At 41.8% G+C, this 13816-nt stretch overlaps 1 protein-coding gene across 3 annotated transcripts in view; it reads left to right on the top strand.

The window, feature by feature from the left end:
* ogdha (oxoglutarate dehydrogenase a) overlaps positions 1 to 13816 on the top strand; it is a 51430-nt gene that overhangs the window by 10241 nt on the left and 27373 nt on the right. The window contains exons 3-5 of one of the 3 annotated variants that reach the window (XM_037536141.1): positions 5344 to 5532; positions 9055 to 9157; positions 13116 to 13160. In XM_037536141.1, coding sequence (XP_037392038.1) covers positions 5344 to 5532; positions 9055 to 9157; positions 13116 to 13160 — 337 coding nt within the window. Of the gene's footprint in view, positions 1 to 5343; positions 5533 to 8608; positions 8703 to 9054; positions 9158 to 13115; positions 13161 to 13816 lie in introns of all 3 variants that reach the window. The other 2 variants (XM_017682602.2, XM_017682603.2) reach the window with 2 other exon arrangements.

Raw genomic sequence — 13816 nt, 5'->3', positions numbered from 1 at the left:
GATGTGGTTTGACAGACGTTTTGGGGATGTATTTACAGAAAAGATTTGGGTGACTATTGATATCTAGTGTTGAGTGGCAACGTTGGCTCCGCTGCTAAAGAAGCTGAGTTTAGACACCAGACGTGTCTGGGATGATCAGCTACATCTAAAGCAAACTGGACAACTCCTTTAACGTTTCGGTCACAGATTTATTTGGACCTTTTCTAACCTAAATTCGTTCCATAAGAAGGCTGAGTGTTTTTTTTCAGCTGTAAGTTGTTTGGAAAGACTTTTAACCTCATGAGCTCTATTAGTGTCCACCATCAGAGAAAGAGGCACGGTTCCAGCTCTGTTCCCTAAAGTACACTAGATGTAAATGTACCCCTAAGACACGCAATCCGACTCCAGGATGGTAAGAGGATATCTTTTCCAGCCAAGAAGGTCTCGATTTCACGCCCCCTCCCTTTCTGTCCTTTGTTTCTGAAGGCATATGTAGGGGATGTGAGTCATGGTAGGAATGTGTGAAATGTGCCTCTGCCCTTTTTAGCTTTTGTGTTTTTTGGTCTTTGTAATTTGGTTAAAGCTTTTTCGGCTCTCGTCTAACGACCTTCATGACGAAAGCGGCGTGATTCAGGTTGAATGAAGCTCACTGCTTTCCTTTTCTACTCTTATAAACGGTCTTAGAACTTAAAACTGTATGTCGTTGTTGTCGGAAGAAAACCTCGTATCTCAGTTTTTGACGACTCAAAAAGGCCTGTTACCCTTTACGTTGTGTGTAATGGCCCAAAATGATTCGGGGTGGGGGGGTGGGGGGGGTCTGGTTCTGGTTCCATTGACATTGACTTACATTGGAAGTAATGTCGTTGCCACATGCCAGCATCCATTGTAAGCTGAAACAGAGTTAGTAGGGAGCAAAAGAAACTCTACATATTAGCACAGTTCTCCACCTCTTCTTTTGTCTGCTGTGTAAGAATCAGAAGTGAATTGAATCTTTCGTTGTGATTCGTCATCCTCGGAGGGTGGCCTCTACAAAACGGTGCCCGTTCAAAGGGCTTACGCCCACTACTTTTCTTCTGACCGCTCTTCTGTTCCTGTTGCTTTCTTTTTTTTGAGAGAGAGAGACAGAGAGAGAGAGACAGAGAGAGAGAGACAGAGAGAGAGAGACAGAGAGAGAGAGACAGAGAGAGAGAGACAGAGAGAGAGACAGAGAGAGAGAGACAGAGAGAGAGAGACAGAGAGAGAGAGACAGAGAGAGAGAGACAGAGAGAGAGACAGAGAGAGAGACAGAGAGAGAGACAGAGAGAGAGACTTTTGGGAAAGAGCTCCCACCCCCAGCCACATTAAAGAGATTGATCAGCACCCAGCCACAGAAAAGCCTTCATAATCTGTATCTGCCTTTTTAATGCTAATTTATTTGACCAGAATATAAACAGAATTCCTAAAGTAAAATAAGACGTTTTATCACTTTATGCATTTAAAGGAGAACTTCACAGATTTCTCTAAATCTTTGCATAATTCAGTCGTCGAATAATGTACAGACTTTTACTGATTTCGTTTATGTACTGTCCAAAGCCACCAGTGAACCTACAGGTGCCTTCTAAGCCATTATATAAATGTTCATCATGGTAAAATTATGGAAGTGCGGATTCACTTTTTTTTCGCTCTGCTTTTCTATAACTCATTAAGATTAAGTGATACTTTTTTGATCCCACAAACGGGGAAATTCCACCTCCGCATTTAACCCATCCGTAAAGTGAAACACCACATACACACTAGGGGGCAGTGAGCACACTTGCCCGGAGCGGTGGGCAGCCCTATCCACAGTGCCCGGGGAGCAGTTGGGTGTGTCTTGCTCTAAGACACCTCAGTCACAGACTGTCGGCTCTGGGGATCGAACCAGCCACCTTCCGGTCATGTTATGTAGTGCTAATGTCATAAATGTCTCAAAGATTTCGAGAAAACAAAAAAAATTATCAGTAAAAAAACGTGTAAAACATGCGAATCCATTATGCCTCAAAACATTTCACTAAAGTGGAGCAAAACGCTCAGAATGGCTGTTTAAGTCTAAGTAAATACCTGGTTCTGTTTTGGGCTGAAAACGTTCAGAGAAGATCTGATTTGTCCCATGTCGTCCTGCTTTCTCAGGGACGTGAAGTGTGGTTTTTGCCACTCAGCATCTTGGATTTGTTGTGAAGGTTCAGGTTTTTAAGAAGGAGACGAATATTCCATCTGTAGTTTCCTCTTTACGCGCCAGAGGAAGCGAGTTGTGCCGAACTTTGGCCTACATGTTGTCCTACTTGTGAATTTTGGCCAGGCTTATTGACTTAGAGGTGGCATGAAACTATCAGTGTATCATTGTTTATGAAACTTCTGAATGATGGTGAAGACGAAATCTTGTTTCTTTCATGTTCACAGCATTTCGGAGTCCCTTATTTACTGAAGACCCTGAACCGTCTTTCGGCTGCTCCCTTTAGGGGTCGCCACAGCGGATCATCTGCCTCCATCTTGCCCTATCCACTGCCTCCTCTACTTTCACACCAACCATCTCCACGTCCACCTTCACTACATCCATGAACCTTCTCTGAGGTCTACCTCTTCTCCTGACTGGTTATGCCAATCTCTTAAATCCAAGCCATAATGTTAGAGTTGCAGCATCTGCTTTATTGCTTTGCTGCAGCAGAGGCTGAACATTGCAAGCCTCGCTCCAGCCTCAGGCCGGCTCAGGCCCAGGATTACTTCACAGTTCCAATAATAAACTGCTCTGTCTGGAACACAGACCCTGCCAGATAATGTTCTCCACACATGTGGCTCTCAGTATTGCTACTCCTGCCAGTGCTTCAAAGTGACACTTTTTGCCATGTGCTGTCAACATAACAGGGACTTTTAGGAGTCGTGTTACATGGATTACAAGCGAAAGAAGAATACTTTGTTTGTAGGGAATGTTTATAAGGGAGATTGGTAGGTAGATTTTTTTTTTTTATTTGCAGCCTCTTAAGAGGTGGAATTAAAAATAAGATTACAAAAGGCCACAAATTTCTGTGGCAAAAAATCAATTTTCCCTCATTACCCCAAGTGTAGTCAACTAGCCAGGACGTGCACTGAAGCCTTGAGGCTGGTATGGAATCAGCAGATATATATCACTGCTGTCGGAAGAAAACCTCGTATCTCCATTTTTGTCGTTTTTCAGTTTCTGAGTTAATTTGAAAATGCCTGCCGCCCTTTACATTGTGTGTAAATTTCATGGTGAATGGACCAAAAGAAACAGCCCAAAATTACTAGGAAAAACGTCTGGTTCCATTGACTTACATTAAAAGTAAAGTGTGTTTTTTCCTTCTCCTGTAAAGTTACCGTTTTGGAGATACGAGGTTTTCTTCCGACAACAGCGGCATGCCCCTCCGACTAAAAGCAGCATTAGCAGCCGTCTTGAAACCCCTGAATACATTTATTCATGTTATAGATAAGTGTGTCATACAGTGTCACAAATGGCATAAGCTAGTCTGTTAGAGATCATTAAACAACTCAGCACAGCATCAGTTGAACACGGTGTAACATTAGCTTTTTACCTCTTGGGCAAAAGTAAAGAAGCGAACTTCAGGCAGTGAATCACAACAGTGATTACAGAGCTGTACACTCACCGGACACTTTATTAGGTACACCTTGCTAGTAAAAGGTTGGACCCCCTTTTGCCTTCAGAACTGCTTTAATTCTTTGTGTCAGACTTTCAACAAGGTGTTGGAAACGTTCCTCAGAGATTCTGGTTGTTTATTTGAGTTCCTGTTGTCTTTCTATCATCTGGAACCAGTCTGCCCATTCTCCTCTGACCTCTCACATCAACAAGGCGTTTTCGTCCACACAACTGACCGCTCACTGGATATTTCCTCTTTTTCGGACCGTTCTCTGTGAACCCTAGAGATGGTTCTGCGTGAAAATCCCAGCAGATCAGCAGTTTCTGAAATACTCAGACCAGCCCGTCTGGCACCAACAACCACGCCACGTTCAAAGCCCCTTAAATCCCCTTTCTTCCCCGTTCTGATGCTCGGTCTGCACTTCAGCAAGTTGTCTTGACCACCTCTACATGCCTAAATGCACTGAGTTGCAGCCGTGTGATTGGCTGATTAGCTGTTTGTGTTAACAAGCAATTGTACCTAATAAAGTGGGCAGTGAGTGTATGTGACGAGTAACCTATTCGAAATCAAGCCTTTGCAGTTCATGCATTCTGTGTAGGTTAAATTAGACATCACATTTAACATCTTGCGCATTACACAGTTCAGCCTTCATGTGGCAGGAGGAGTTTTAAGCATGAGTTAGTCAGGCAGGCGTGTTGTAAAGAATGGAATTCAACCTTTTTTGTACTTTTACCTTTTCACATTACGCTCTGTACACTCTGCCTATGGACTGTCGATCAGTCCATCAGTGAAATACGAGCTTTGTTTTTTTACTTTTTCTTTATATTCTGTTTTAGACACCATCACTTAATATCATTGATCTTTATCTTTAGATACTAACTGATTTGAAGTGACCCTAACTACTGCAAGGCCCAGTCCCATCTCTTTTTACCCCTATCCCTTGTTTCCGAGTGTCATCTTGCCCCTTGGAACTGAGTTATAAGGGGTAGGGGTTGAAATCTTCCCTCTGAAATAGGACCCTCAAATAAAAAGAGCATCACTTCATTAACAGCTACCAGCGCTGCTCTGTAGGCGACCCTGCCAGTCAGCAGTGACAGCCTTAGCTTGTCTCAGCAGTTCTGATGCCATTTAAGGTGGAACAAGTAATTTGGCTGGCTGGCTAGCTACCAAGACATCAGCATACTACTAGCAGTGGAGTTTTTTCTTTGTTTGTTTGTTTGTTTGCTTTGTTTTTTTATGCTTTTTATAAAGAAAATAGCAATAATTCATTGGAAAGATATAAAACTTTATTAAGATTATCCAGCGTAGCCAAAAAAAATATCTGGACACTCTGGATTGGGCCCATATTTTTATGTTAGTCTTAAACATACTAGAATAAACCAAGACATTTACATGAGTCTTGTAGTCTGGTTTATATGCGTTCCAGCGTAGTCTGACTTTGCAGTGTGACGTTCATCCACGTATGAGCTTCTCACTTTTAATCCTGGACGTATAATAATTTTTTCTTCTTCCTGCTTTTTCTTCTTTCTTTGCTAAATACCAGCTGCCCTTTACGCTGTGAGAGGATGTTGTGATCAATAGACCCTTAGAAATGGCCCAGAATGAAGCGTAATAGGATCTTGTTACCATAACACACAATAAAAGTTAGTTTCTGTTGAGAGATGCTGTAGCAGTGTACTGCTTAAAGTACTGCTGTAGTAAACCTACTAAATTCTCTCTGTATCTCTTCCTCCTCCAGTCTTGGGACATTTTCTTCAGGAATGCTAACGCAGGGGCTCCTCCGGGCACTGCCTACCAGAGTCCTCCTCCTCTTGGGGTGAGCCTGGCCGAACTGACCCAGGCCCAGTCTCTGGTTGGGGCTCAGCCCAACGTGGAGAAACTGGTGGAGGACCATCTGGCCGTGCAGTCTCTCATCAGGGCCTACCAGGTACGTCCAACACGCCAGTGCTACGAATCAGGAACGTCTGTTTTGTTTAGTTTTCTGCAATTGGTGAAGTTTGTTTGAATGTATGGAAAATGTTTTATATTGAGCTGAAATCCAGTAAAGCAATAGACTTTGCATCATCACGCTTCCTCCAAACTAGCATCAACAAGGTGGTGAGTTCTTATTCTTGCCAGCAGGATGCATGCGGATGTGTCTGTAGTGTTACAGCTGAGGTATTGATATCCTCTCACTCTAGCTTGGTGTTGGTACACTGTGCCGAAGGTAAGAGCATGTTATTGTGTACTGCACGGGCTGCGTTTATCGCATCCTTTCTGAAAAATAAAAGCAGCTCCGTCAGACGTTTAGGCCCAATCCCCTTTCTTCTTTTTACCCCTACCCCTTGTTTTCAAGTGTCATCCTAACCTTTTGGAACTGAGTTATAAGGGGTAGTGGTTGAAATCTTCCCTCTGAAATGAGACCCTCAATTAAAAAGAGCAGAACTTCATTAACAGCTACCAGCGCTGCTCTGTAGGCGACCCGGCCCTCACTGCTGGGCTTTAGTTACATTTAGGGCATCATTCAAAGAGGGGGGCAATTATTTATCACCCACCACTAGTTCTTTGGTGAATTTCCCCGGTCCACCTTAAAACTGCTGGACCATTTAAGGTGGAACGGGAAAGTTAGCTAGCTAGGTACTGAGACATTAGCATGTTGTTTGCGATTTTTTTTTTATGCTTGTTATGAAGCAAATGACCATAATTCACTAAAACGACACTAAAGTGAGATATTAAAGAGAGAATTCTCACGTTTGTGGGTTTCTTTGGTCACTCGCTCAGCCCTCTCGTCGTTCTTTCTGTTTGGAGGGTCATGTAGTCCCAACACTTCGTCCTACCCTTTATCTCAACAACAATCGGGACACCCAACCCCAAGAGCTTGAGGGCTGGGGGCTAAGTGGTAGGGGCGAAGGGTGAAATGGAATTGGATCTAAACCGACCAAAACGACTAGTTTGAGCACCTGCATTAGCTGCTCTTCTGCTGTGTAGTACTTTGATTAAGGAACATGTACCCACACAGGCAGGCCTGTTTTTTTTTGCTGATGTCTAATTGCCATATAAAGGAGTGACATGAGTTAACAGACTATTAAAGCAGAAGCCTAAAATGGCCAAAAGGACTGATTAACTTTATTTGCTTCCTAACTGCTGAAACTTATTATCTCACAACTGATAACAGAAGTAGCTGCTGCTCATTACTCACTGCTGCCTCCTAGGGGCCTGACCTGGATTTCTGCAAAGCTGCTTTGTGATAACGGCGGTTGTAAGCGCTGTACAAACACATTTAGAATGGAATTCAGTTTAAGCCTTAAGAGCACCAGCACTCCTTAGACCCAACTTAATAGGCTTGTCTTAATTAAAATGTGTTTCTTTTATTTACTTTTTTTTTTGTAAATATAAACACACCCAATTTGCATAATGGCCCTTATTCATCAACATTTGATACAGTCAGATCTGATCGTAAATGTCACCATTGTTTTGTTATTCATCGATTTAATCTTAGGAGTATTTGTACAATCATCTACAGTCAGGTAGGAGAATGTGACTTACTGATCAAAACTGTTATCCTCTGTAATGCAAATAAAAAAAATCTACTTATAAGTACTTATATAATTCTTAAATACTTCTAATTTGTGCATGCAGTCTGGAAAAAAAAGTGGATGTACTTCACATGCATGCTGCAGCTATTCAGTTACTCATTTAAGGACATTTTACACTTTATTTTATGCTGAATCCACTCACAAAACTGCAAAACACAGCTAGTGCAAAAACACTAATAATGCAATAATACAATACAATAATACGACAGTTAAATGTTACTTTAGGATGTAATCACATCTCACAATCACATCATTATACTGTCTTACAAAAATATTAAAAATATTGAAACTTCTGTATGGATTTTACCGCATGCTGCATTTAAACGACGTAGTGGCAGGCCAGCACTTGATTTCACGCACCGAGGCTGGTTCACCATTTGTGTTCAAGACTTCTGCTTCCACTCCGTATGAAAGTACCTTAAAACAGATCAAATGTCATTTATTGGGTCAAATGTCATTTATTGTGGCTAAAGCTGTGCTCTTTTTGCACAAGTTAGATGAATAAGGGCCAGCGTGTTGATTAGGACATAACCGTACAATAGTAAAAGATAACAGTTGTGGAAGATCACTGCAGTCAGCTCGAATAGCTGCGATCAGGCGATTATGTAATTGTGATAGGCATACACACACACAAGCAAAGACAACCAGCAAAATCTGGCACCGTAATGTTAAATGAGCTGAACCCCTGACATGGAATAACAGCAGGTAATATTTGAATGTTTTTCATAGCATGATCTTGAAAAATTAATTTAATTAACAGATATATATGTTCAGTTATAATTTTAATTTGACATTCACTGAACTATGATTGCATCTCTACTATATGTGTGTATATCGCTGTTGTCAGAAAAAACCTCTTATCTCCAAAAAGGTAACTACAGTAGAAGGAAAAAACCTACTTTACTTTTAATGTAAGTGGAATCGGAAATTTTTCCAAGTCATTTTGGGTCATTTTTTTCAGTCCATTCATCATGAAATTTAGATATAATCTAAAGGGTAACAGGTATTTTCCAATTATATCAAAAACGGAAAAATGTCACAAATGGAGATATGAGGTTTATCCGACAACAGCGATATTCTCATATATAGTGTGGAAATTTATATATTATATTTTATGCTCTTGTCTTGTTTTAAATGTGTTTACAATGTGTCTGACAAAGTAAGATAGCTGTACATACAGTCACATGCAAACGTCTGGGTGACGCTGGTCAAATTACACATTTTTGTTGACTTTCCGAGTAAAAATGAGTTAACGTCCTCCACGCCCTCCCCCGGGTTTAGTTCTACGTCCCAGTGGGATGGTTTTTGTTTATTAATGGTATTTCTTCACATGAGGTGACTCAGTGTTTTTGGATTTGCCTGAATCTGCATGGTAAGTGTCTGTAATGGCCTCGTCCTGTTTTGTGACTGCTGTTGCCTTGTTTCCAGGTCATGGGGCATCATAATGCCAACCTGGACCCACTGGGCATCAGTTGTGTAAATTTTGACGAGGCCCCAGTAGCTACTGGGTATCAGCATGTTGGTGAGAAATGTTTTCTGTCCCCACAGCTCAGCCGAACACCATTAATGAGCCTGTTCTGTGTTATTGTCGCTTCTCCCTCCCCACCCCTGCCCCCTGCCCCCTTACCCGTCTCTCTCTCTCTCTCTCTCTCTTTCTCTCTCTGCTTCTTTCTGTTTCTTCCTCTGTTCTTTTCTTCTCAACACATTCTGTCACCACTTTCCAACGCCATTTTCCACCTTCAATCACAATTCCTTCATCTGCTCCATCTCCCGCTTCTCCTCTTCACTGCGTCACCCGTCCCCCTCCCTCCCTCTTTCCCTGGTGGTTTTGCGTTCGGCCCCCTGGTTTCTCGGGGACCACCCGTCTCCTGTAGATCCGGGGTCACCATGTCGCTCAGCTGGACCCCCTGGGGATCATGGATGCTGATCTGGATTCGTCCGTCCCCACCGACATTATAACGTCTTCGGATAAACTTGGTGAGGAGTTATGAACGACCGCTGAACCGCCAAAGCTCACTGACCCTTCAGCACGCAATGAGCAGGGCTGTCGAATAACAGACCAGGATGGCTTGGTGTTCTGTTGCTATAGCTGCACACCTCAGAAAATGGCATCTTGGCAAGTGAAATTATCTCAAATCTAGTCAACGTGTCTGTTTCTCACGTTGAGATTGTTCTAGTCTTATTATAGGATTATTAGGTCTCACTTTATTTGGACAGTCCACTATAGTCCCCTATAGATTCTCTACAGATGTTGTCGACAAACTGTCTGTTGAACTGAATGGGTTCTAAACAGTGATGGGGTTAGGATTTGGACCAGGGTGAGGGTTGGGTTTAGATTTTGGTTTGATGGCAAGGTTAGGGTTAGAGTTAAAGGAAAAGGATAGTGAATTTAGTAGATATTTATTTTAAAGTAAATTATCTACAAAACATCTAAAGTGGACCATCCAAATAAAGTGTTACTGATTATTTAACTTGTTTCTAGACATTTCGCACTTGTTTTAAATGATTTTAGTAAACTAATCTCATCATATTGGCAGATAACTTGGCTTGTTTTCAGAAATGTGCCTGAATCCAGCAAGATTATCTGCCAGTATAGTGAGAGAGTTTTTTAATGTGTACTTTTATATACATTTTGACTCATATATATTTTTACCTCTACTGGCCACTAATGCAGCAATGTTCCTGTTTTAGTTTTAATTATATTATAATTATATTTGAGGTAAATAATAAACATTTTATCCATGATATAATCTCTGTAAAATAGCGATGTCCCGCATGCCAAGCATTTTGATTTGAACTTAGTGCACTTTGCTCATGTTATCCAGCACAGTCCCTCCAATTTAGTAAAATTTTATAGGATTTTATCGGCCAAACGATCCATCAATCGAGCCCTAGTACTTAACACCCTAAGCACTGGTTGCAGCTTTTGTAGAATCCAGCACATCAGTGAACACCAGCCGTCCTGGAATGGAGTCTTTTAGCCCTCCTGAATGTGGACTGACTGACTGTGAGACACTGACTGGCCACAAGGTTCTTTGCTCTGACAAGAAGCACAGCAAAGCTTTATTGTGAAGCACTCTTGCTTTTGAGGATCTGCCAAGCTTGGCCTTCTCCTCTAGATGGCTGCTTCCGCTCGCACTGTTCCGTGCCAGACACGAGCACTTCACTCTGTCCAGCTTTTTAGATCTGTTTTGAGACTTGGCCTGCACTTCAGTACGTCAAGACGTGCTGTTCTTTCCGTTCCATTAACCTTAGAAGAGACTCTGTGGTAGAGTTGGGGTGTTCTAGATAGTTTAGCATTAACATGTTATCGAGAATTGGCCAACACTAAAAACTCGCAAAGATAAAGTTCTCCAAACTAGAGGTCAGTCATTATTGTACCTTTAATCCAAAGACGTTTCAGACATGTGCTCTGAATTATTCATATAGCAGGTTAAAGTAAACCACCTTTACGTGACTGAAATAGCACATCATGTTTCATGCGTTCGTCGTCTAACGTCTTGGCTGCTGTGCTTGCTAGATGAACTAACTGATGTTTGCACCTTTTAAATATCTCTCTCTTTGAGTTTTTCTACTCTGCTATAACACGACTTATATCCACAATTACAGGTTGAGCTGCTTGATTTATTAACTCAACACACATTCCAGTAGGTAAAGTGGGATGTATCACGTATAAATTACATTCCAGGGACTTGAACATTTAAGGTGGATATCAAAAATGTGAGATTTTTTTCATATTTCTTTCTTTCATTGTTGCGCTTTGTCTATGATCAAGCCTTCAGACTATGTGCCCAGCAGATGCTGTTGCGTTCATTTGGCAGTGCTTGCGTTTGCATATAGGGCATGTGGGCAGGAAATTGATGTATGCTCGGCTGTGTCGGAGAGCTTTTGTGTGGGCAGGGCTTTCGGCATTTACCGGAGAAGGACAGTTTAAAGGATTTTGGTTGCGCCCAGTGTGGAGACCCAATGGCATTTGATTACATATTCCCATCTTGACTGCTTACTATTGATTTGTTTGTTCAGGGTGTCAATAAATGACTTCTGTTCTTAAATACTTAATAATAATACTTAATAATAGGTTTATTTCGATTTATCAAGGTGTAAACACCCATAAAAATAAAAGAGAATGAGGAAAAAAATAATGGATAACACAAAAATAAAAGTAACAATTATAGGTATAAAATGAATGGACATCATAATCAATACAAAAACAAGTACTTCTATTCCTATTCATGTGTTTTCATATTCACAATGGTAGATTGCGAGGTGAGCTGAATAAAAATCTTTGTGAGATGAAATGTTTACAAATCAGCTGTAAATGCAATAACGACGATGACCAACTGCTGCAGAAATAGACACTTTTAAGGGTTAAGCCACAAAAATGGTTGTTTGAACTGCAATTGTAATGAACTGCAAAGAAAATGCAGTAAAAATGATGAATTGTAGGTGGTTTGGTTGAACACATCATAAAATCAGGTAGGGCATCCACATCACGTCTCCTCAGTGAGCACCAAACTGCACTGCTGCTTAAACTAACAGAGCATTGATGCCTCAGAAGACCTCACGCAGATAGGAAGATAACAGGCGCAAGACGTTTTAATCATCTTGTTTACCGTCGTTGTTGGAACAAATTCCCGTCTCTCCGTAATGGTAACTTTACAGGAGAAGGGAAAAACGCACTTCATTTTGAATGCAAGTCAATGGAACCGGACGCATTTCCAAGTCATTTTAGGTCATTTCTTATGGGTCATTCATCATGAAATGTTCACACAACGTAAAGAGCAACAGGCATTTTCAGATGATGGCGAAAACTGAAAAACGGCAAAAATGAAGAGGCTTTGTTCTGACAGCAGCGATAGGTTGGTGTACTGATCCTTATCCGTCCTCTTGGTCTGCGTAATGCTTTACACCACAGCTGGATTCAGTTCGTTTGCGCCAACATCGATTTAAAATATTAATAAACCGTTGCCGTCCACTTTGAGCTATTATTAGTGTCTTTAATGAAGAACGAAAATACCTATGAAGTATTTAATTTATTTATTTGAAGTATTTAAGTATTTATTTATTAAGTATTTATTAAGTATTTAAAGACCTGTAAAATACCAGCCCTAAAACCTAGAAAGGTTTTGTAATGAAAACGGTTGTAGAAGCCGTGCTTTAGCCTTTAATTCCTTAAATTTGATGGATAACCGTGTCGGAAACCTCAGAAGCGAGTCTGTTAGAGGTGATTTAACTTCCGAGACGTGTTGATCATTTAGACGTGCCGTTTCCACAGATTATGCTGGTGTTAGCTGTGTTCGCCTCGTTGCTCCAGATTAAGGTTAAAGTGAGCTTCAGACTTGACTACATTTGAGTTAAGGTCACATTTGTGTAGGTTTCGTTTTTCCGCCAAACCGTTCAGTTACACTGTTTGTTTTCCACACTGGGGCCATTTAGAGCAGGTTCAGATGTTCCCAGCTTTGGAAGGACCTTCCTTCACTGGCTGCATTTACTGTGGTTGAACCGGAGCTTCGTGTTGCCTAGCCGTGCTAGCTGTGTTGGGTTCTACGCTGTGGCGAGGCTTGAGGCCTTGAGGCCTTGATTTGTGCTTTGTACTAGCTTGATTTCTTATTTTTTGTAGGCCTCTTGGCGAGCTTTGCTTTGTTTGGTGCCTGGTGTGCTTTGTAGAAGTTGTGGGGTCGTGTCCTTCAGCCTGTAAGATTAAGACCATTTTCTTACAGAAACAATCGACAATGAATTTTGCTTTTGCTGTATTTTGGCTGCTAATCAGTATTTATTGGTATTTTGTTATGACTTGACGCTCGTCAGTGCCAGAATTCTGCTGCTGTGCGCACTTTTGCCGGCCAGTTTGGTATTTGGGCTAATTATTTTTGCCTCACTGATGGTCAGCCTCTAACCTCTTCTGGGTCTTTCTTCCCTTTTACTGCTCCTCCAGACCTTGCGCATTTCAAGGAGCGTCTAAGTGTTCTAACTGTTGGAGGTAGGACTTGAGGACAGGCATGTCTGTCATTCTTTCTCTCTAACCTTCTCTCTCTCTCTCTCTCTCTCTCTCTCTCTCTCTCTCTCTCTCTCTCTCTCTCTCTCTCTCTCTCTCTCTCTCTCTCTCGCTCTCGCTCTCTCTCTCGCTCTCTCTCTCGCTTGCTCTTTCGCGCTCTCTTTCTCGCTCTCGCGCTCTTTCTTTTTCTTTCTTTCTTTGACTCTCTCGCGCTCTCTCTCTCGCTCTTGCGCTCTCGCTCTCTCTCTCTCGCTCCCTCTCTCTCGCACTCTCTCTCTTGCTCTCTCTCTCTCTCTCTCTCTCTCTCTCTCTCTCTTTCTCACGCTCTCTCTCTCTCGCTGCTTTTGTTGTTGGGTTGTAGTTGTTCATCAGAAGTAGGTTTGCGTTACGCAGCTGCCCACGCCGTTTGTTGTGCCCCTTTGATTTACTTGTGAGGTGGAAACGTCCAGGAGCAGCACAGATCCGTTCATTTTGCCAAATTTTGCCATGGACCACAATCCAAAGCAAACGGAAAGAAGCAGATTTTCTTCTTTCAACAAAATAAAATGCATCTTAACTCTGAATGTTTTCACCTTACCATGTTGAAGTGAGTCTTCGTAGCATCCTTGGTGGCTTTGTAAACTCCCGAGTACAGACGAATC

Source organism: Pygocentrus nattereri, chromosome 29 (genome assembly GCF_015220715.1).
Source record: "Pygocentrus nattereri isolate fPygNat1 chromosome 29, fPygNat1.pri, whole genome shotgun sequence".
In the NCBI taxonomy this organism is placed as follows: Eukaryota; Metazoa; Chordata; class Actinopteri; order Characiformes; family Serrasalmidae; genus Pygocentrus; species Pygocentrus nattereri.
Note: the sequence above shows the minus strand (reverse complement) of the source record. Positions and strands in the feature narration are given on the sequence as shown.